Here is a 24,666-nt window from a genome sequence, read left to right as displayed (position 1 = left end):
AACAATCAACTGGGGAAGTACGGTGATGTTTTAATGGTTATTTTTACTCCATTCACCTGTAGTTTCTGGCCTTAAATACCTGACTGCATACTGTATGCAGCACCAGTAGTACAGTAGGTATAGTGCCCTCTGCTGGTACACAGAACAACCATGGATATTCACAGCTTTTAAAAAGTTATTAAATGTTCAAAGTTATCATAAAGAAATCAAGCAAACTTTAGGTAAAGATGTAGTTCTTACTAACTGTTCTAAAATATTATTACACTATTATTATTATTATATTACACTATTTAGTCAGTTTGATTGTAATATTGAAATAAATCAATAACAAATGACTGGTTGGTTAGATCGGTCTGATGTGTTTTATATAGATTACCTGCTACTCAAATTCACCAACAACCTGATTTATGTAGCTGTTTAATAGGGACAGAGCACATTAACGAACATCTGTATAAAAATTTAAAATGTAAACATGCCAGATTATAGCAACATTGCTCATTTACATCCGTCGTCCCTGAAAGAAAAACATGAAACCTAAACTCATTAAGACCTATTCTTTGGTTGATTTGGTCTCTAACACTCGTCATCTGTTTATTATCCTTACATCAAGAAAGGAACATGTGAAAATAAATAGTATCAACAAAACATCAAGTGTTAACATTTCAAATTAAGAACTCCTAAAAGCATGTGTTTTCTTAAGTTGCAGCGCGTCTCGGCCACTGTATATTCATCATTTACACTTGTTGAATATATAAATTACGTTTAAAACCGAAAACACATTAGAAGACAGTTTTGGAATGGTAAGGAAATATTTTTTGTTTTGTCTTGAGCACAATTCAAAGCCAGCTGTGTATGTCCAGATGTTGCGTGTCATGTTGGTGTTTATTCCTGTTGCTCCAGGATGAGGTCTGTGAGCCGGCTGACGTCTCTGACGGTCGGGTGACACTGCAGGATCATGATAATCACGCTCTCCTGATCCGGAAAGATCTGCACTAAACTCTGCCGCAGCTTCAGCGTCTCCTCCGCCGTCCTCTCCCTGACCTCCTGACCCCTGCCGTGACCCCCCGGGGTCCAGTCTCGGTACTGCAGCACTTCGGTGTGAGCGTGCCGCGCCGCAGACGGTGGAGGGAAGGACGCAGACACACCTGCGAACGAGTGACTGCCGGGAACAGGCAAACTACTGAGAGAGCAGAGACAAACACACACACACACACACACGCACTGGGGAGTTCAACATGATATTTGTTATTGTCATATTTCAGAGAACATTAGCATATAGGCCACTGACACGAAACTATCTGATTTCAAGACATCATTTATCGGTGCTTTAATATTTCAAAAATGTGGTCTACAGATAAATGGTGTGCGCTACATCAGCGTGTGCTAATGGACTGTTTGCATTTTAATCAGAAATATTACACAGACTAAAATAGATAAATACATTGTATTGATGAACATAAAATATTTGAGGGCATTTAGTTTGCAAACCCTGTCTAAAAATAATTGCATAATAATTATTAATATTTTATTATACTGTGCATTGTGTTATTGTTTCAAAAGCAGAAATAATTATATACAGTACTGTTCAAAAGTTTGGGGTCAGTAAGATTTATTTTGAGATAAATTATTTGTTTAGTTTTATTCATCAAGGATGCATTAAATTGATGAAAAGTGTCAGTAAAGACATTTATAATGTTACAAAAGATTTATATTTCAAATAAATGCTGTTCTTTTGAACTTTCTGTTCATCTGTGAATCCTGAAAAATAAAATATTGAACTGTTTTCAACATTGATAATAATCAGAAATGTTTTTTGAGCAGCAAATCAGTATATTAGAATGATTTCTGAAGATCATGTGACACTGAAGACTGGAGTAATGATGCGGAAAATAAAGCAATAAGCCCCGTGAAGCCGTGGTTTACAGTGAATTTATAACAGCTAAGGGGCGTTGTTAGGTACGACGTGAAGCGGAGTGACTAAAACCCTCTTAGCTGTTATAAATTCACTGTAAACAACGGCTTCACGGGGCTTATTGCTTTTATAAAACGGTTATTCCATATACGTAGTAAGGTTCCACAAAATAAAACAGAGCAAATAAAGTGTAATGATATTAATAAAAACAGCATTCTTCCACCAAACAATGTAGTTCCTCAGAAACAGTTGTGGTTGCAACAAAGTGGTTGCTGAGCAACAGACAAACGTAAACAAAGGTGTATGTATGTAGAGTAATTTACAACAGCTTCGAACGTGGCTCAACCAATCAGAATCAAGGACCGGAACTATCCGTTTTATAATTCAGCTTTGATTACAGCAATAAATTAGTTTAACATAGATTCACATAGAAAACATTTTAATGTGTAATATTATTTTTATCAAGTAAATACAGCCTTTGTGAGCAGAAGAGACTTTTTTTTAAAAATATTAGAAAATGTTGCTGACCCCAAACTTTTGAATGGCAGTGCATTTAATTTAACAGACAGTGTGATGTCGTGTAAATTTTAGCACCTGTGGTGTTTATGTAGGAAGTCTCTCAGATGAGGTCCACCACGGCCCAAAGGATCGTCAGGTAACATGAAGAGATCGCCGGCAAACACGTACTGAAGCAAACTGAAACAACACTTTCATCAGTAAATGACAGCAGCTGTCACTGCTATAAAAACTATACACAGTAAAAACCTAGTGTGCTGCCTTCATAACTGGATCATTTAAGGTGCATCAGGGGCACTTCAAATATGAAGCCCTTGCTTTGCACATAAAACAATCACAATATATTATACCAAGGTAAAAAAAAAAGGAAAGATGGGGGATGAAGAAAGAGCAAATGACTGTAAATATACTTTATTCATCACTGAAATGCACTGATTAAAAGAGTCTAATTCAGAAATATTTCATGCATGCCCACCTTTTCTTTATGATGTCTCTCCACGCGGGCGACTCGTCCACCAGATCTCTCAGGTTGTCATTAGTCACAATAACTCCACTCGTCTTCTGCGCCAGCTCCAGCATGAATCTAATGAACAATCACTCATTAACTAACGAAACAGCACTGATTTCTTTTTTACTATTGGTTTACATCACAGCTTGCTACACTCAAAAAATATTCAGCCCTAAATTTAAGATTTATGTGTTTGAATTGCATGTAAAATGTGACCCTGGACCACAAAACCAGTCATAAGGGTCAATTTTGAGATGTATGCATCATCTGATAGCTGATTAAATAAGCTTTCCATTGATGTATGGTTTGTTAGGATAGGACAATATTTGGCTGAGATACAACTATTTGAAAATCTGGAATCTGAGGGTGCAAAAAAACTAAATATTGAGAAAATCATCTTTAAAGTTGTCCAAATGAAGTTCTTAGCAATGCATATTACTAATCAAAAATGAAGTTTTTATACATTTACAGTAGGAAATTTACAAAATATCTTCATGGAACATGATCTTTACTTAATATCCTAATGATTTTTGGCATAAAAGAAAAATTTATAATTTTGACCCATACAATGTATTGTTGGCTATTGCTACAAATACACCCCAGCGACTTAAGACTGGTTTTATGCTCCAGGGTCACATATGTCCATCTATTTGGATTACACAGTTTAACATAACCTTAACCCTTTTTTTAGACGTGTTGATCTGAGATGGAATGATTAATTACCGGTCATCATATGAGTTGATTCTCTTGCCCTCGACCTCTCTGGATGGAGTGTATTTGAGGAAACCCAGATCATAGAGTTCATTCATGTATTGCCTTTCTACAGAAAACACAAGAGCCACATGATGACACACTCACTGCTGTCCCAATACACTAAGATGACAAGGCATAAATTGAGCTTCACCTTTAACCTTTGAGTTGTTCTTCTGCCTCCACTGAGGGACGAACACAGTGATTTCACGATGACCTCTCGCCCAAAACTGCTGTACGGCCAGAGCGATGCCTCGACAGGAGAAAAACACCCCCAAACCGTGACTGCGGAGGATATGCATCAGATTCACAATTCTGCTGCTCTTTACTCTTCACCCTGGGTGTGTTTCGTTTCACTCCCTAGCTAGCTCATGTCAGATCATGTCAAAATCAATCGGGAACTAGTGCTCTGAAACTTTCACTCCCTAGAAATTGACTTAAATGCACTGCGCAAAACATCACTGACTACTCACTATATTCTCTGACAAGACATTTCCTCTGTATTTTTGTCTTGTCTTCCAGCACAAATATCAAAACGTTCTTAAATCAAGATGCATTTAGCGGAGATGCAAAATGACAAAGGATAAGAAGGTTTGTTTTCTGAGAAAATTATGAAAATTAAGTGAATTTGTGCTTAAAACAAGATAAAATATCAGAGAAATAGGGGTTAGAAAAATAATTCTAACTGCAGCACTGAGAGAGAGCATGTATTTTTCTGATCCCATTGCCAAATATAGTTTTTTTTCTTGTTTTAAGTGTAAACATTGACCAATTTTTCACATTTACATTTTGTGCTATTTTGCTTCCATAGCATGTCTTCTTTCAGGCTAGTGGAAAGAAACACTTTTAAGTGTTTATTTTATTGCACATTATCTATATGCGTCTGTAGATTTCTAATATAATACATATATTTAAAAGTGTTTTCTCAAGTTTCTTTCTCCACTTCAGCAGCACTTACATACACCAAACTTAGCGGTTTTATTTCTATCGATATTCTGAAGGTTTTTGCTGAGTGGTTTGTTCATATGTCCTTCGGTTGGTATTATTATTGCACTTTATCTATTTGTGTCTGTTGATTACAGTTACAATACATATCTCTAAAGGCCGTTTTCTCAAAATGAGTTTTATCTCCACTTCAGCCGCACATACAGACACCAAACTTAGCAGTTTTATTCATCTCTATATTCTGAAGGTTTTTACTGAGGGGTTTGTTGATATATCGTTTGCCTGTTTTTTTTTTTTTTACTGCATTTTATCTATTTTGCCTGTATATTTCAATTACAGTACATATCTCTAAAGGCTGTTTGAGTTTTATCTCCACTTCAGCAGCACTTACATACACCAACATTTACAGGTTTATTCCTCTGTATATTTTGAAGGATTTTATAGAAGGGTTTGTCAATATATCACACGACTAATTTTATACAACATTTTATTCCTAAAATTAGATAAAATTGATTTTTTTCCGCCTGTTGACAGCATTTTCTGATTTTTGGACTGATAAAAAGAGAAATCCAAAATCCCCTCTGTAAAATCCTTTAACTCTAATATGACAACAAAATCAAAGAAGAATTTTGAACCTGGCTGACATCTCTTTTCTTAAACATTTAATTTCAGAAAACTTGTAATACAAAACAATGGACTGTGATTAATCAGCTGGTCAAAATATGGTTATATCTATTAGTAAATATTTTACTGTCTTCACCTGTGGTATATTGCCTTAACATGTCATTGTGCATCTCAAGTAAATGTTTCTTGATTTAAGAATGTTTGTACTGGAAAACAAGAAAAAATGTCTACATGCTAATGGATGATGTTGGCACTGTAGTTTTATTGGCTACAGCAATTTTTCCAGCAGTTAACAAAATGACAATGCAAAACGATATCAGTCACTACGTGTTAAATTCCAATCAATACTAGCTACGTTTTAAGCACAATAGAGATGGACTGATGACAGACACAAATGCATATGATGCGTTTTGCGAGAATCAGGGAGTCGACCGATACACACCCTCTCTGTTCTCATTCTGACCACTATGAGATGCATCATATTGTGATTCTTACCTCATTGCAACATTGCTCCCATCGATGATGATCTGACGCAGCATGGGGTCACCAGGCTCGTCTGACAGCTGCAGTTTGAAGGGCGTCTTGAGGCTCTCGAGGAACCGCTGAGGCCCTGTGACCACAGAAGCCGCACCTGATCTGCCATGGTGAGGTTTGGGCACAGCGGATTGGTTGGAGATATCTGGCGAACTGAAATCCATGTTCTGACGGATAGTCCGTGGAGGCGATCGGACAGGTGAAATCATTGGTTGCACATCAGAGTCCAAGGTTTCAAAGGAGTATGTCGTCTGCGGTGGGCCTCTCACCGATGAAGGCCTGCCGTTAATGTTCACCGGTTTGGATGCATCTAGTTTTGCGTTCCTCATTTGGGACTTTCCGCTTCCAGTGTCGAGATCTGCCATTGAATTTGGGCCAATCTTCCAATCAGATTTTTTGCTGCCACCTCTCGTCCGGTTGGCCTCTCCTTGTTTCTGCAGTTGCATGAGCAGCTCGTGTGGCTGGAGCTCGGGTAGATTACTGCACACTTCCATTACTCTCTCTTCGTCGTAGCCGCAAGTGGCCGCGGCCTTCTTCAACACATCCATGACAAAGTCTTCATCTTTTCCTTTACTGGCCTCTAGTATCTGAAGAGCCTCGTGCATTTCTCCACCAATTCCCGCCACATTCTGGGACTCATGGCTGCGGTTTCGCTGGCCGGTTTTGTCCTGCTCCTGCTGGATCAAATCCAGAAGCTGCGAGGCTTCTTTGGGGCCGGTTCGAGTTAGAACGGCTTGAACCACATCCTCAGCAAATCCCATGGTGGTGAAGAACTTGAGATGGTGGTCAAAATCTTCTCTGCTCCTCGCGAACAACAAGACGGTGTCCTGCTGTGGCGTCTCGGATTGGGTTTCTTGTGGCGAACCTGGTTCTGGAGACTCTGGGATCTCAAAGTGTGTTGAAAACGGATTGCAGGATTGGCTGCTGAAATCATCCGTGCTGTTAATTCTGTGCGAGGATTGTGGGAAAAGACGAGGCTGTTGGGAATGTGAGTTCTCTGTGTTACGATTCGATCCTCCAGAGCCTCCAAAAACAATTTCGTCAACAGTTCTTTGCATCGCCCATGCTCCGTTGACTTCGACCGGGATTGGACCCTCTTGGGCCCGTTTTGTATGCGAGTCCAATCCAGACTGCTTCACCAAAAGCAGCAGGACCTCTTTCACCAGCACAGGTAACACCAGCAGGTCCAGGGTGTGACGGTCCTCCAGACTCTCCACAATGGCTTTGAAGGCCCGACGCGACTCCAAGGATTCGAGCCCAGCCTCAGAGCGCCGTCCCTGGCTGCTCTTGTACTTCTCCACCAGGTCTGTAATAAGGGAATAGGCTTTCACCACAGGTTCTGCCAGCCCGGTTATGAGGACGATGCCTTGAGATCCCACCTGCGGGAGAGATGTAGTCACGCAATGTTCATTAATAGAAGCTGGATTGTCACATGCATGCTGTAACTACACAACGGGATATAATATGGTACAGTAAGAAAGTGCATAAACCTTACAAATTAGGGATTAAAATTAGGATCAAATTTGAAAAGTGCACCTAATGCACAAGTTGGTTAAATAAAAAAATAAAAAATAAAAAAATATTTTTTTATTGGTGTCCAAGTAATCATCAGAATAGAATACAGAAAGCACAAGTTTTTTTTTAAATGTAACATTTATCTTACATTTTGTAATGTAACATTTATTTGGCATTTTATGCAGTTTGTTTAGATTTTCATGTTACCTTTGTCTTGCGTTTTTAGCATTTTCTTTTGATTCTCAGGTTACATTTATCTTGACTTGTGCACTTTATCTTGCATTTTAATTTTGTCTCTCAGGTAACTGTTGTCTTTTTTATGCCTTTTTATGCAACACTGATCTTGCGTTTTATGCATTTGTATTTTGTTACTATAAGGTAACATTTATCTTGCTTTTTACACATGTTTTTAATGTAACATTTATCTTGCATTGTATGCATTGTTTTGTTTCTCATGTTACATTTATCATGCATTTTTATTTTGTTTCTAATGTAATCTTTATATTGTATTTTATGCATTTTTATTTTACTTTCATCTTGTTTTTATGGATGTTTAGATATTTTTCAAAACAGCAAGACAGAAAATTACTTTTAGCAGTGAAATATCTCTCTTTTATCTCACGATAGTGTGTATGACAGTCTGTCTCACCTTCTGTTTTCCTAGTTTCTACTAACAAAGGTGGTAGAATCATGCCTGTATGGAAATATGTATATGGACATTATGTCATGCATCATAAAAAAGGCGTTGCTGCAGGGAGGCGGGGTGGAAAATCAAGCTTGTTCATGCACGCACCATCTTCAGATATTTGTGCAAGTTAGATAGCAGTGGAAATGTTTAAAAAAACAAAGTCCTGCCCTACATGTTGTATTTTCTTACTGAGAAAAATCACATTTGGCTGTAATGTTTTAGTGCTGTGCACCGGGCAAAGAACTGTATGCATATAAAACATAAAAACATTCAGCTATGTAATCTGTAACAAAGGTTGTAGTACAGCATCAAATAGTACACCTGCTCCTGTACTATAAAATACTGCATTAGCACAAATTACATTTAGAAAAGACTTAACTCACCACTACATGAGCAGAGGTATTTTTAATCAGGCAATCCATAAACAGCCCCTTAGCACCACAGAAGACACAGTGCAGCACTTCAGGGAACTGGATCTCTTGCTGAGCTTCCTGATTGACGACACCTTTCACAAAAAGCTACGAGTTGCATAACATATAAGGTGAGTAAACCCTCAACAATTCTAATAGGAAACATTTATATTGTAATTGTGGCCTTTGAATCCATAAGCCAATACATGTATCTGTGATGAGAGGAAATGAACTAAAACTAGCGTGTGTTTTCATTGCATGTGCAGTTTTACAGCCATGCAAAGTGATGCAGTTAGAAGTTGCTTTACAGTGTAGGCTTGTTTTTCCACATCATACATGACTTCGTAAATAAATGTTGTTGTTGTTTCACTTTAGGTACACAGAAAGTGAAAGTCTAAGTGTGTAAAGCACCTTTGCTGCCCGCACGTCTCCTGCAGTCCCCCGCAGCTGCAGCCAGATCTGACCGCTCAGCGCAGAAGGACCATCCTCTCCTCCGATACTCAGCTTCACCCCGAAGACTCGCTCGACGGTGGGCTGCAGCGCCAGCAACGCCCCCCTCAACACACCTGCACAGGTGAACTCGTCCTCAACCTCCTGCTGCTCCATCCGCTGGGATCCACAGCTGTCCAGTGTGAGACCTGAGAGAGCCATGACGCACCTCACTGCAGGAGACAACATGAGTCAGCATTGTAAGAACTATCCTGAGCCAAGATGGAATTTAATCTGGAATACAAACCTCTGTTTGTAGTTTATTTGCTACCAACCCTGTTGAAAAAACCAGCATATGCTGGTTAGGTATGTTTTGAAGCTGGTTTGAGCTGGTTTAAGCTGGTCATTAGCTGGTCATGTGCTGGTAGGACCAGCTTAAACCAGCAAAGGACCAGCTTAAACCAGCAAAGGACCTGCTTAAACCAGCTCAAACCAGCTTCAAAACATACCTAACCAGCATATGCTGGTTTTTTCAACAGGGGAAGGCTTCAAACAAAACTCTGAGTGCCTTTCAAAAGGTTTAATGACACTCGTAAATCCATTCTATTCATATTATGACCGATTTTAGATTAACTGGTTCCATAATATTTTCGTTTCTCAAAAAGAGATTTAAGGGTTACTCTTTATTTTAAGGTGTCATTGTTACAGTGTAATTATACATTTAAGTACTGAGTAATATAACTACAAGTACTTACTATATGGTTAGGATTTGGCTTAGGAGTACTTGCATGTAATTATGCAGAATTTGTTGATATCATAATAGTAAGTACATCCCACATGAAAAAATACTATAGTAATTTATAGTAAATACTATAGTGTTTTTTAACCATACTATAGTAAAGTACTTGTTGTGGTAATTCTGTAGTTGCTGTGGTAATATAACAACTAGAGTAATATTGAGATTTAAGGGTTACTCTTTATTTTAAGGTGTCATTGTTACAGTGTAATTATACATTTAAGTACTGAGTAATATAACTACAAGTACTTACTATATGGTTAGGATTTGGCTTAGGAGTACTTGCATGTAATTATGCAGAATTTGTTGATATCATAATAGTAAGTACATCCCACATGAAAAAATACTATAGTAATTTATAGTAAATACTATAGTGTTTTTTAACCATACTATAGTAAAGTACTTGTTGTGGTAATTCTGTAGTTGCTGTGGTAATATAACAACTAGAGTAATATTAACAAATTACTTTACCCAATACTGTACTAAGTTTTCTACAACTATGTGGTATATTACACTACAATACACTACAGTTTAGTGTAGTAAAAAACTAAAGTATACTACAGTGTTTATTACAGTTTATCAGTTCATTACAGTTAATACCACAGTAGCCTATGCCATAGCATTCATTAACAAAGTGTTGTAAATACTACAGTATAATACACTTCAAAAACACTATTTACTATAAATTACTACAGTATTTTTTCATGTGGGATGTAGCGTGTATCAAGGACACCTTAAAATAAAGTGTTACCGATCTGACAAGTGAATGTAACAAAGAAAAGGTGTTTGGTATACAAATGTTTAAAACAGGAACAATCTCAAAACGTTATGAACAGTAACGTTAATAGAGCATTCCTTCAAAGTTGTCTCGTCTTTAATGGCGTTCTCAAAGTGTTAGCGCAAAAAAAAAAATGTTTTTTTTTAGTTGCACGTCTAATGTTTTTTAAACGTTACTACTTAAACGTTTCACGCTGTTTAGAGAACATTCAAAAGTAATGTTCCCGTAATGTTTGGAAAACAGTAACATTGAACATTCCACTTTCTGCAAGCGTTCAAACAACAACGAAAAACGCTTTCATTCAGTCCTAAACACAAACCTTTTAAAACTTAATGGGAACGTGAACAAACGTTATTTAATCACGTACTATGTGTTTCAAAAAAAAAAATGTTTTTTTTTAGTTGCACGTCTAATGTTTTTTAAACGTTACTACTTAAACGTTTCACGCTGTTTAGAGAACATTCAAAAGTAATGTTCCCGTAATGTTTGGAAAACAGTAACATTGAACATTCCACTTTCTGCAAGCGTTCAAACAACAACGAAAAACGCTTTCATTCAGTCCTAAACACAAACCTTTTAAAACTTAATGGGAACGTGAACAAACGTTATTTAATCACGTACTATGTGTTTCGCAATTCAAATCGGCCGAACGATTAAAGATTAACTGGTTCCATAATGTTCTACATGTGACTAAAACAGAGACTCCTTTGTTTACCAGGCGAAACAGATTTCTCTGTCTCATCAAAAACACAAGAACAAAACAGAAATGTGTACGATATGTAGGACCGAGCGACAGCAAACTTGCGTTCTTACCATAATCGCGTGGACTTTAAACTGCGCTCTTTCGTCTGTTTACGAAGCGTTCGCGAGAAACAATCCGGATCGAGCGCGAGTCGGAACGCTCTTCTGCGACACTCCGGATCCAGTCTAGTTTAGTCCCGCTCGGTTATAAAAGGCTTCTTTTGGTTTAGAAATCACCCGTGGTTTCGCGAGACTCGTTAGTTCGCATTTTGGACTGGTCATGATGATTGTAGATAAAACGAAACCAAAGGGAAACTTCGCGTTGATCTTCTTCTACCGTAACGAACGCAAGGAACGCGCATCTGCTGGAGCGCTTTAATGTTTGCTTGCCGACATAAAACGCAGAAACACGCACGACCTTTGATCGGAAACGAGTTAAAACACGTAATAAAACATGATGCATGAAAATGAGTGAAGCACACAAGAACGCAGACTTTATTATGGCTTTAGTCAGATACAGTCGCATCGTGTGGGGATTTCCACTGACGTAAGCCACATCCGTTTAAAGTCAACAGCAAAAAGATATAGACTCCCAATCCATTTTAATTATTGCAATAGTTCTATTGTTTGCATTCTTCTTTCTTACACGTTTCACTTATCAGAATGCGGACAATTTGTTATCGTTTTATCTTTTTTTAAATATATAGCCTATACTAATGAATTTATGATCCATAGCATTCATTAACAAAGTGTTGTAAATACTACAGTATAATACACTTCAAAAACACTATTTACTATAAATTACTACAGTATTTTTTCATGTGGGATGTAGCGTGTATCAAGGACACCTTAAAATAAAGTGTTACCGATCTGACAAGTGAATGTAACAAAGAAAAGGTGTTTGGTATACAAATGTTTAAAACAGGAACAATCTCAAAACGTTATGAACAGTAACGTTAATAGAGCATTCCTTCAAAGTTGTCTCGTCTTTAATGGCGTTCTCAAAGTGTTAGCGCAAAAAAAAAAATGTTTTTTTTTAGTTGCACGTCTAATGTTTTTTAAACGTTACTACTTAAACGTTTCACGCTGTTTAGAGAACATTCAAAAGTAATGTTCCCGTAATGTTTGGAAAACAGTAACATTGAACATTCCACTTTCTGCTAGCGTTCAAACAACAAAGAAAAACGCTTTCATTCAGTCCTAAACACAAACCTTTTAAAACTTAATGGGAACGTGAACAAACGTTATTTAATCACGTACTATGTGTTTCGCAATTCAAATCGGCCGAACGATTAAAGATTAACTGGTTCCATAATGTTCTACATGTGACCAAAACAGAGACTCCGTTGTTTACCAGGCGAAACAGATTTCTCTGTCTCATCAAAAACACAAGAACAAAACAGAAATGTGTACGATATGTAGGACCGAGCGACAGCAAACTTGCGTTCTTACCATAATCGCGTGGACTTTAAACTGCGCTCTTTCGTCTGTTTACGAAGCGTTCGCGAGAAACAATCCGGATCGAGCGCGAGTCGGAACGCTCTTCTGCGACACTCCGGATCCAGTCTAGTTTAGTCCCGCTCGGTTATAAAAGGCTTCTTTTGGTTTAGAAATCACCCGTGGTTTCGCGAGACTCGTTAGTTCGCATTTTGGACTGGTCATGATGATTGTAGATAAAACGAAACCAAAGGGAAACTTCGCGTTGATCTTCTTCTACCGTAACGAACGCAAGGAACGCGCATCTGCTGGAGCGCTTTAATGTTTGCTTGCCGACATAAAACGCAGAAACACGCACGACCTTTGATCGGAAACGAGTTAAAACACGTAATAAAACATGATGCATGAAAATGAGTGAAGCACACAAGAACGCAGACTTTATTATGGCTTTAGTCAGATACAGTCGCATCGTGTGGGGATTTCCACTGACGCAAGCCACATCCGTTTAAAGTCAACAGCAAAAAGATATAGACTCCCAATCCATTTTCATTATTGCAATAGTTCTATTGTTTGCATTCTTCTTTCTTACACGTTTCACTTATCAGAATGCGGACAATTTGTTATCGTTTTATCTTTTTTTTATATATAGCCTATACTAATGAATTTACGATTTTATTGAAGAACATGTCGAGTTATTTTTGGATGAATATATAACATTAAAAGCATATCAGTGAAACACTGTAACTTTTCCTATTTTTAATTTAACAAAGAAATTAAAAAGTATGCGCGACAAAGGGTGGGGATTTGGAAACCCTAGGCTACTTATAAAAACCAGAGCTCTCCACATTCTTCCAGTAATGGATTGTTTACTCAAAGTTATCTGGTCTTTAATGCTGTTCTCAAACAGTAGAAGAAAAATATTACTTGTGGAACATTATTTGAAACATTTTAAATTCACGCTTGTCTTATAATTAGCTTCACGTGGTTCAAAAACCACATTGTTTTCTCTAACATAACTAAGAAAAACGTTTTTTTAAACATTTAATGATTCGAACTTTCAGCGAGCATTCAGAAATAACATTTAATGTCTCAACAATGGGAACGCTATCAAACGATAAACATTATTTATACATTGTTCACGGAACGTTTCTTTACTTGCTTTCAGATGCTTCAGAAAATGTTTCAGTAACATCCCCATAATGTTAGAAAATGATACAATGGAACGTTCTCTTGACGTTTTCTCTAATAACCAAGAACATGTTTGGAACGTTGATTCAAAAGTAGCGTTTAATAGGCCAACCTAATGGAAACGTTCTTGGAACATGCTTTTCTTAGACTGACTTGTGTTTCAATAATCTATCAGATGTATTGACATGAGATTATTGGTGTGATTTCAGAAGGAAAGCATGTGTGCAGTGGTGTTTTCTTCTTCTTGATCGGCAGAGAAGCGCTTGTTTGATGGGGAAGTGAAACCAGCTTCTCGATGTGGAAGCGTCGCCATTAACGAGGAGCTCGGAGGAACGGACGCACTCAGACGGAATATGAAATATTTAAGCATGCTCCGGTTGAGTAGTTGAGTAGATCAGACGCTCGGGGCGGAGATGGACGACTCTGTGTGCATCAGGTTCGAGGTGATCCGTGATGAATGTCTGCAGGGCTGGAGGAGAATCGGAACCGGCGGATTCGGCCAGATCTACCGAGCGAAGCACAAGACCCTGGGCATGGACGTGGCCATAAAGTTATTACATTATAAAGACGGGTAATTACAGCACGTGGACATTGTCCTTAAATGTTTACCTTGTTAAGCACAGTCTATATAGCACAGTCCAACCGTAATATTGTGCAATGCATTAATGTGGCCTTCAAATAGTATGCGATCATTCTTTCATTTTGATTATTATGTTTAATGGGGGAGGTCGGGGCAAGTTGGCACACTGGGAAGTTGTCTGTATCACGTGAACACAGTGTAACCACACTGCAAACATCACTGTGTAATGAAGGGAGACTTTCAATGAAAAGAGAAACATTTAGACATTTAACTATAGCAGTTTATGTTGTCCAAAACAGTCGCTTGGTGTTTGTTTTTTATTTCCCACTCTTGGTATTTCATGAATTGTACTGTGTTGTCCGTAGCGTACTATAATGACTGACATACAAAGTACACTCATTGTAAAAAAAGTAATTTTCGATTCGTAAAAAAAAAATGATGCAAAAAATGTTTTCACTCAGAAATTGCTACTAAATTTCACAAATGATGGCACGTAACTTGAATTGGATGTAAAATTGTTTAGTATGAAGACTGAAATAGTATGTTTTCTTGTAAAACGTACTCCAGTAATCTTTATTTCATTTACAGCTTCGAAAAACCATTTTTAAAGCATAAAACAAAGATTTTGCAGATGTTGGAGTACATTTTACAAGAAAATACTATTTCAGTCATTTTACTTCGAAATTTCACATTTTAATAATTTTTTTACAGTGTCTTTGTAATTATTTACATTATTACATAATTATTTACATTTACCTTTACATTTAGTCATTTAACAGATGCTTTTATACAAAGCGACTTACAAATGAGGACAATAAAAGCAGTCAAAACTAACAAAAGAGCAACAATATATAAGTGATGTGACAAGTCTCACAGTATGCGTAGCAAGGTTTATATATATATATATATATATTAGTGCTGTCAAACAATTAATCACGATTAATCACATCCAGAATAAAAGTTTTTGTTTGCATAATATATGTGTGTACTGTGTATATGTATTATGTATATATAAAGACACACACATGCATGTATATATTTAAGAAAAATGTGTTATGTTTTTTTATTAAATATATTTATATATAATATAAATTATATGAATATAAATGTATACATGTAAGTATTTTCAAAACATATGCTGTATGTGTGTGTATTTATATAGTATACACAGTACACACACATATATTATGCAAACAAAAACTTTTATTCTGGATGCGATTAATCGTGATTAATCATTTGACGGCACTAGTTTCAAGGTAAATCCTACGCCAGTTTTTTTCACTGTATAGAAATTGTTCTCTAGTCATCGTCATTGAATAGCAGGTTTCTATTGTGACAACTTACCCCATCCAGTCCACTGTTGGTCATCCCTACCGTTTCAGTGTAGTCAAAGCAGTATTTGGGCATGCCATTACCATGGTAGACTTTATTGTGTGTGTGTGTACATATATTTGCATTACTGTATTTACATTAAGAAAGAGCATATATATACATATATATATATATATAAATGGTTGATTGGCCTTAAAGCTGTAAACGGCGTGGTGCTGTGAGTGCATGGATGTGTTTGTTTGAGCATCATCAGCGCTGGCTGGTTTGTTTGTTTCTCCTGCTCATGAATCAGACCGGCGTCCTCCATCCAGAGGGAAGCTCTCCTGATGTTCCAGGGCGGGAATCCTAACGTGATCCGGCTCTTGGGTCTGTACGAGGGCCGTGTGGGCGAGGGCCGAGGGCTGGTGATGGAGTTCATGCCCAAGGGTTCGGTGGCGGATCTGCTGCAGACGCTGGCCGGGCCGCCGCCGTGGCCTCTGACCTTCCGCATGACGCACCAGATCAGTCTGGGCATGAACTTCCTCCATCATCTGACTCCTCCGCTCCTGCATCTGGACCTCAAGCCCAGCAACGTGCTGCTGGACGACAGCCTCAGAGCCAAGGCCAGTTCCCCCAGATTCTGTGCTTTTCACTTTCATCTTCTGGATTCTGTCTTAATGGTTTACTTGTGTTTTAATAACCAAAAAAGGATGTCTAATCAGGTGAATTCATAAAACTTATCAATATGTGACCCTGGAGCACAAAACCAGTCATAAGGGCCAATTTTTCTGAAATTGAGATTTATGCATCATCTGAAAGCTGAATAAATAAGCTTTCCATTGATGTATGGTTTGTTAGGATAGGACAATATTTGGCTGAGATACAACTATTTGAAAATCTGGAATCTGAGGGTGCAAAAAAATCTAAATATTGAGAAAATCATCTTTAAAGTTGTCCAACTGAAGTTCTTAGCAATGCATATTACTAATCAAAAATTAAGTTTTGATATATTTACGGTAGGACATTTACAAAATATCTTCATGGAACATGATCTTTACTTAATATCCTAATGATTTTTGGCGTAAAAGAAAAATGTATAATTTTGACCCATACAATGTATTGTTGGCTATTGCTACAAATATACCCCAGCGACTTAACACTGCTTTTGCGCTGCAGGGTCACATATAATATAGTTTATTACATTTTTAATAATAATAGTGCCCTATGAAATATTTTATTTTCTCAAATTCAGTTTCATTTTCCCCCGACATTCTGTTGTCCTTTTTATTTGTTCTGGATTCTGTTGTAATCGTTTAATTTCATTTTCAAAATCAAAAAATGATGTCTAATCAGTTGAATTCAAATTTTTTAAATTTAATAATTTATTACTTAAAGGGGTCATATGATGCTGTTTTAAAGATCATTATTTTGTGTATTTGGTGTAACAGAATATGTTGACATGCTTTAATGTTCAAAAAACACATTATTTTTCAAATACTGTACATTATTGTAGGTCCTCTATGCCCCGCCTCTCTCAAACGCTTCGTTTTCTACAAAGCCCCCTCCTTTGACAAGCGCAGTCCGCTCTGATTGGCCAGCTGACCCAGTGCACTGTGATTGGCCGAACACCGCAAGCACGCGTCGGAAATGTAACGCCCCTTACCATAATCGCCAGCTTCATCTTTCAAAATAAATGTAAAGACAGAGCAATGTCTTTACTCTGGGGAACAAGATCTTCTTTATGCACCAAGAGCTTGTAACACTCCAAAGAGAAAGGAAAACTTGAAATCGCATCATATGACCCCTTTAACAAAATTTTATTGTTTTTATTGTTTTTTTTTCTTTCTCAAATTCCATTTTTATTTTCCCCAAATTCTGTTTTCCTTTTTTTTTTTTTTTTTTACTTTTATTGTTTTAATGGTTTAATTTAGTTTTAATAATCATAAAAAAGATGTCTCATCAATTAAATTAATAAAACCATAACAATTGAATATTTAATTTATTATTATTATATATATATTTTTTTTACAATAGTACTTTGCTATGGAATGTTTATATGATTTAATATCAAAAACATTCATTTGGTTATTAACCATTTAATTAATCCTCTTATTTGTAATTAAATTTGAACAATTGGTAACAATCGCTGCACAACAGAGGTTTACGGTGTAAATTAAAGCAAAAAACTGAAAAAAATGTGACATTCCTTTAAAAACATTTTTAATAAACTTATTATTATTACGACTACTACTTTGAGAAGTGCATTCTACTGTAAAATAGTATGATTTCTGTCATAATTTCTTCAAATTGAAACAAACTGTAATTCTGGTAATCATTTCTGAGTGTATCTGGTGATGTTTTTCTCAAATTAAATGCTAAAATCATCTGTGGAGATGAAGTTCATGTGCAGTAGTGCTTTGTACGGATCAAATGTTCCTGTAAAATGAATTCTTTCAGCTCTACACCACTCTTTTCAATGTAATTCAGGTCAAATTATTTAATTCACGTGTTTACACGTAGGCTCGAGTCGATTATTAATAGATTCTTAAAACAGGACTGAGCTCTTAAAGGGACAGTTCACCCAAAAAAATCTTGTTGCATTGCTAAAAACACATCTGTCATTAAATTCAGGATGTTACTGTTGATGGCCAACCAATGTAATATTAAAATCTGTGTCTATATCAGCTTACCGCTTGGTAATTAAGTTGAAAAAATTAGTATGAGCATGATTGTCAGTGCCCTTTGAGTGTGAAACAGGCATAATGCATTTTGACTTTAATGAACCCTTGCTTTGTTTTTCCTGCAGCTGACAGATTTCGGTCTGTCGCGAGTGGCTCGAAGCGTTTCTAGATGCTCCAGAGAGAAAGACGAGGATGATGGAGGAACACTGAGCTACATGCCTCCTGAAGCGCTGCAGTCTGTCAACTACAAAGCCAGCAAAGCCACTGACGTCTACAGGTAACCACTGAAACATCGCCAGTGGTGGAAAGAGTACTGAAAAAAATATACTCAAGTAAAAGTACCATTACCTTCCAAAAAATGTAGTGTGAGTAGAGTAAAAGTACTTGTCCAAAAAACTACTTGAGTTTAAATTAAAATAAGCATGTAACGACCACAAACGGAGGAAAATAGCTGAGTAAAAGTACCAATACATCACTTAAAATGTACTCAAGTAAAAGTACACAATTTTTAAACTACTCAAAAAAGTACAATTACTGATAAAAACTACTTAATTACTGTAACGTGAGTATTTGTAATTCGTTACTTCACACCCCTGAACATCGCAGATACTGAAGCAGGGCTTTTAATGTTTTTAACCTCGCCAAGGCTGCATGTATTTGATAAGAAATACAGTAAAATTGTTAAATATTATTACTATTTAAAGCAGCTGTTTTCTGTGTGAATATCTGCTAAACTGTAATTTATTTCTGTGATGCGCAGCTGTATTTTCAGCATCATTACTGCAGTCTTCAGTGTCACATGATCTTCAGAAATCATTCTAATATTTGCTGCTCGAGAAACATTTCTGATTATTATCAATGTTGAAAACAGTCGTGCTGCACAATATTTTTGTGGAAACTGTGATGCGTTTAATTTTTCAGGATTCACAGATGAATAGAAAGCTCAAAAACATTTAAAATGATACAAAATATTTCTATTTCAAATAAATAGTGCTCATTTATTTGAAATGGAAAGAGAAACTAACAATTGTGCTTCATTGTTTTTTTATTGCTGAAGAGTTTATTCTCCTGCATTCTACTGTACAGACGTGAATGTACTTTTGCTTCAGTCTGAGGTTTATTCATTACACTTTTTGGTGTGAAAGGGCTTTTATATTTGCTATAAACAGAACTTCTTATATTAAAAACAATCAAGCCCTGCTCATATTTAAAAAGTAACGCAAAAGTAATGCAAAAGTAATATAATGCATTACTTTCCATAAAAAGTAACTAAGTAACGTAATTAGTTACTTTTTTTAGGGAGTAACGCAATATTGTAATGCATTACTTTTAAAAGTAACTTTCCCCAACACTGTCCTTGATTGATAAAATCAATTTTAAGAATATCAATTTTAATCAATTAAAAATCAATTTTAAGAATATCAATTTCTTTAAAAAAATAAAAATAAAAAATGACCCGAAAGTGTAAAAAAAATTGGTTTAAATTGTTATATCGCTTAAAAATTTATTTTAAAAAATCTAGAAACAAATACACGTGTATTTTGATAATCTTAATCCATGTGCAATGTTTTTTTCATGTATATTGTTTTTCAACTTGCCTGAATGCAAAAGGTGTTACAATTTAGGTTAAATGGTTATGTCTCTTAAAATTTTATTTTACAAAATCTGGAAAATAAATAAAATAAAATAAACATCTTTGTTTCAGTTTTTCTCGCTCCGTGTCCAATAAAGCAATGCATGTACTCTGCTCCGATATATTGCATTAATCTTGTCTCAGAGATAAATGAAACAAATACAATTAAAGAAACAAAATATATTCTTACATCTTAAATATCACGGATGCGGTCAAGACAACTGTGACTCCGCTGCATTCCAAAGAACGCCAGACTTCACAGTCGCGATTCTTAAAGAGCCGGGACACAGTTTTAACATATTTTCAATGTAAAACACAGAATATTTATCCAAATGGCTTCATGAATGAAGTAAGTTCACGAATGCAAACAATCCAAACAAAACAATCAAAGCTGAAATGCTCCGCACAATACAAAATATTTGTCATTGAATCTAAGCAACAATAGTCTCCTACAGACAATCTTAATCCTTATGCAAAGATTAATCTATTTTTTTTTCTGTACTAAAAATTATGCATCTTTAGACAATTTTATGTACTGCTCTCGGGTCAAAACTGACCCTGCAGCACAAAAGCAGTGTTAAGTCGCTGGGGTGTATTTGTAGCAATAGGCAACAATACATTGTATGGGTCAAAATTATACATTTTTCTTTTATGCCAAAAATCATTAGGATATTAAGTAAAGATCATGTTCCATGAAGATATTATGTAAATTTCCTACCGTAAATATATCAAAACTTAATTTTTGATTAGTAATATGCATTGCTAAGAACTTCATTTGAACAACTTTAAAGATGATTTTCTCAATATTTAGATTTTTTTGCACCCTCAGATTCCAGATTTTCAAATAGTTGTATCTCAGCCAAATATTGTCCTATCCTAACAAACCATACATCAATGGAAAGATTATTTATTCAGATTTCAGATGATGTATAAATCTCAATTTCAAAGAATTGACCCTTATGACTGGTTTTGTGCTCCAGGGTCACATATGAGGGTTGGGATTGATGTGCTCCTTCATATCTAATCGTGCATGAGATGTAAATGAAAGTGTAATGTGTCATAAAGTGTGAACGCTCTGCTCTGCAGTTACGGCGTTCTGCTGTGGTCCATCGTCACCGGGAAGGAGCCGTATGAAGGTAAGCGTCCCTCAGCGCTCTCTGGCTGGCGTCCGCAGCAGCGTCTCACTCGTGTCTGTCCCGCAGACGCTCTGTCCAGCCTGGTGCGCTTCCGGATCCCTCAGGGGGACAGACCGGACCTGACCTCCATAGACCCCCGCGGGGTTAAAGGGCTGGAAGATATGGTGAAGCTCATGACCGAGTGCTGGCATCAGGATCCCAGCAGGAGACCGTCGTTCCTCGGTGAGACTCGAACCCCTTCGCTCCATGATGACCCAACTCATCTTCAGGGGAAGTCACTAAAGGAGGGTTGATTTGTTGCTAAATGATGTTGTGATGTCATAGTTACAACACAAAATTGTGTCACTGCATCGAATCTCAGCCAAAAATATATTTTGCATATAATGGGTCAAAGACGAAAAAGGGTTTAAGCATAAAAACAATACTGCTTTAAATTGTTGTTTTTCAAAAAAAAAAATTAAAAGTTTTCTGTTTCATGTAATTGTATTTTTGTTTTTCTGAGCAAAAAATAAATATCATACATTTTCCCCTGATTTACAGAAGACACCCACTAAAATATCATTCAGTGTAACGATCTTGTCAGGCATATTTACAACAAAAATCAATTTATGACAAAATTAGTTAAAAAACGAATTACTTTCACCCCAAATACTAATTAGTTGTAATTTTACATTTTCAAAATTGGCCACTATCCTAGGTTTTGCCCATTTGTCAGTAATATTTTTTTTACTCATTTAAAACCCAATAAAATTTAATATGCTCTCTTATTCTTTTATATATTTTAATATGTACACGTCAGAATAAGCATGTTTTTGAATTTTTACATAACTGTAAGTGTTACACTGAATGACATGTAACATTATTTCAAACAAATTTTGACATTTTATTCTTCAAAAACGTATTTGAACTTTACTTGCATTTAATGGTGCTTTCTATGGACATAAAATCACTTTTGATGCAGACATCTTAACGTCTTTGACCCACATGTTAATTTTAGATTTGTTCATAAAATAATATATTAAAATATAAAATACAACACTGAACAATGAACATATTTTTGAACAATTTAAGGGTTTTAGCTTGTGAACTAGTAAAACTACACATTCTGAACAAATACAGTTTTAAGCAGTGTGTTAGTGTGCTACACTCTAAGAAAAATCTGTAAAAATGGGGCACAATCTACTGTTAAAATGAAGAAATATTCCGTATTGATTTTTCACAGTTTTTTTTTAACTGCATTTTAAATGATTGGATAACAGATAACGGATATGTCCTGGAAAATTACTAGTACCTTTTGCATTTTTCTAGATATTTTTTCTTACAATGTACTGACTGATCAACAGTAGGGTTGGTAACTAGTAAAGTAACACATTACTTTTAAATTTACAAGAAAATACTTTTTTCGAATAAGTTACTTTGCTTTCCTAATTTCTCTGCTGTCCCCGTGTTTGTGTTTTTTTTGTTATTAAAAAAAAATCAGCAAGCCCAACTCATAATGCAAAAGTAATGTAATTAGTGCTGATAACCGTGATTAATCGCTAACTGAAATTAAAGTTAAAACAAAACGTTTTACATTTAAGATATTAACAAAAACGTTAATAGTATTTCAGTGGTATTAATATGCAGTGTTATGAGTGACGCATTACAAGTGATGCGAGTTACTTAATCAGATTACTTTTTTCAAGTAACTAGTAAAGTAACACATTACTTTTAAATTTACAAGAAAATACTTTTTTCAAATAAGTTACTTTGCTTTCCTAATTTCTCTGCTGTTCCCGTGTTTTTGTTTTTTTTGTTATTAAAAAAAAATCAGCAAGCCCAACTCATAATGCAAAAGTAATGTAATTAGTGCTGATAATCGCGATTAATCGCACACAAAATATATATTTTTTTAACATAATATATGTATGTGTTTATTTATTATGTATATATAGAATTGTGCTTGCACGCTAATTTGCCCTGTTTAGTAAAACTGGCCCATAGCCTACATTTTGTAAATTTCCTGTTTTCATGTTATAGTAAAAGTATTTTTCAAATGGTCAGAACTGGATATTAAAAAGCGTTCCAAACCACCCACTGATCTTAAAACTACCATAATATCATCATCAAATGGACAACTGAATTGTGTCAGTGTACGAACAGCAAACTGTATGAAATGAACTCTACTGTTGGATCTTTATTTTCAATAACCGATTGGATCTGATAATAAAAATGAGTGCTGTCAAACGATTTATCGCGATTAATCGCATCCAAAATAAACGTTTTTGTTATTATACATAATATATGTGTGTGTAGTGTGTATATTTATTATGCATATATAAATACACACACACGCATGTATATATTTCAGAAAAATATGTTATGCTTATATATTAAATATATTTACTTATAATATAAATTATATGAATATAAATATAGACATGTAAATACATGTAAATATTTTCAAAATATATACTGTATGTGTGTGTATTTATATATACATAATAAATATACACAGAACACACACATATATATATTATGCAAACAAAAACTTTTATTTTGGATGCGATTAATCGCGATTAATCATTTGGCAGCACTAAATGTAATGTATTACGTTACATAAAAGTAACTAAGCAATGCAATTAGTTACTTTTTATGGAGTAACGCAGTATCGTAATGCATTAATTTTTAAGTAACTTACACCTAACACTGTGAAATAACACTGTTTTGTTCTGTTTCCACATCAAGGAAGCATGTTGAAATCTACAGAAATCCCTCTAATTTTACACCCAACATCCACTCGTGGAACAAAAATCAAGTCCTGCCCTACTGTATTATTTATGGAAGTCCAACGGGTTATAAATCTGTTTCATTTTGGCTCACAGAATAAATATTTCCAGGATTTTTGACGTCTTGATCCTCTTTATGTTTCAGAAGCACAGCCTCAGGTTTCGTCTTGCGTCACTGGACCACTTCCCAAACAGGTCATTTATACTTAAATTAATTGAAGCAAAATTTAAAATCTTAGCACATTGAACTTAATAAAAGCATTTTAATCAACATAACATTATTTAAATTGTATACAATTGTATTTTTTTATTTCTAGCTAACTGTACTCGGCTCATTAAGGTCAATAATCAGCTCATAATTTGTACAATGAACTTTCAAAGCATTAGAAAGTGATTCAGAGCTAATATTATTACATTTTTGGTTCTGAGAGGATTGAAACCATTTTCAGTAGGACATTAAGATGGGTATCCGTGTATTTAAACCATAGATCTTGTTTTTAAAGGTGCTACCGTATATAAATGAACTAAACTACAGTACATCGTCTGAGGATGTTTATTAGCTTATACGTTATCTTGCAGGAAACAGCTGCCAGTTACACAAAATCCATAAAGAAAGGTAATCTGAGCTCCAGAGATGAATTCACAGAAGCATTTCCTCGTCCTGCTCCGCCGGTGATGCCTATCAGAACAACACAGGTCTGAAACAAACAAACAAACAAACATATCCGATGTTTTATATTACTGACCGCTCCTCCCCTAACATACAGCTGTGTGTTTGTTCTTACA

At 35.7% G+C, this 24,666-nt stretch overlaps 2 protein-coding genes across 7 annotated transcripts in view; one reads left to right on the top strand and one right to left on the bottom strand.

Moving 5' to 3' along the window:
* Nucleotides 1-404: 404 nt before the first annotated feature.
* Nucleotides 405-13,044, bottom strand: LOC107740747 (protein KHNYN-like). Of its 6 annotated transcripts, none has more exons than XM_016553253.1 (9): nt 12,599-13,044; nt 8,814-9,064; nt 8,376-8,510; nt 5,751-7,168; nt 3,841-3,971; nt 3,660-3,756; nt 2,904-3,011; nt 2,507-2,608; nt 405-1,180 (listed from the first exon to the last, which is right to left on the bottom strand). In XM_016553253.1, the coding sequence occupies exons 2-9, from the start codon at nt 9,051-9,053 to the stop codon at nt 883-885; spliced, it is 2,529 nt and encodes an 842-aa protein (XP_016408739.1). In that variant the 5' UTR covers nt 9,054-9,064; nt 12,599-13,044; the 3' UTR covers nt 405-882. The 6 variants fall into 6 exon arrangements, with proteins under 6 accessions (XP_016408739.1, XP_016408737.1, XP_016408740.1 ...); XM_016553251.1 differs by lacking the exon at nt 12,599-13,044 and adding an exon at nt 11,219-11,721; XM_016553254.1 differs by lacking the exon at nt 12,599-13,044 and adding an exon at nt 9,139-9,167.
* Nucleotides 9,013-24,666, top strand: part of LOC107740770 (receptor-interacting serine/threonine-protein kinase 3-like) — a 19,971-nt gene continuing 4,317 nt past the window's right edge. The window contains exons 1-8 of the mRNA XM_016553275.1: nt 9,013-9,091; nt 13,981-14,342; nt 15,976-16,285; nt 18,469-18,620; nt 21,063-21,112; nt 21,179-21,334; nt 23,999-24,075; nt 24,460-24,576. Of these exons, the coding sequence (XP_016408761.1) occupies nt 14,185-14,342; nt 15,976-16,285; nt 18,469-18,620; nt 21,063-21,112; nt 21,179-21,334; nt 23,999-24,075; nt 24,460-24,576 (1,020 nt within the window). The 5' untranslated portion in view covers nt 9,013-9,091; nt 13,981-14,184. The remainder of the gene's footprint in view (nt 9,092-13,980; nt 14,343-15,975; nt 16,286-18,468; nt 18,621-21,062; nt 21,113-21,178; nt 21,335-23,998; nt 24,076-24,459; nt 24,577-24,666) is intronic.

This window comes from Sinocyclocheilus rhinocerous, unplaced genomic scaffold (assembly GCF_001515625.1).
Source record: "Sinocyclocheilus rhinocerous isolate Xijiao unplaced genomic scaffold, SAMN03320098_v1.1 scaffold1456, whole genome shotgun sequence".
Taxonomy (NCBI): Eukaryota; Metazoa; Chordata; class Actinopteri; order Cypriniformes; family Cyprinidae; genus Sinocyclocheilus; species Sinocyclocheilus rhinocerous.
This window is presented reverse-complemented; position numbering and strand designations above follow the sequence as displayed.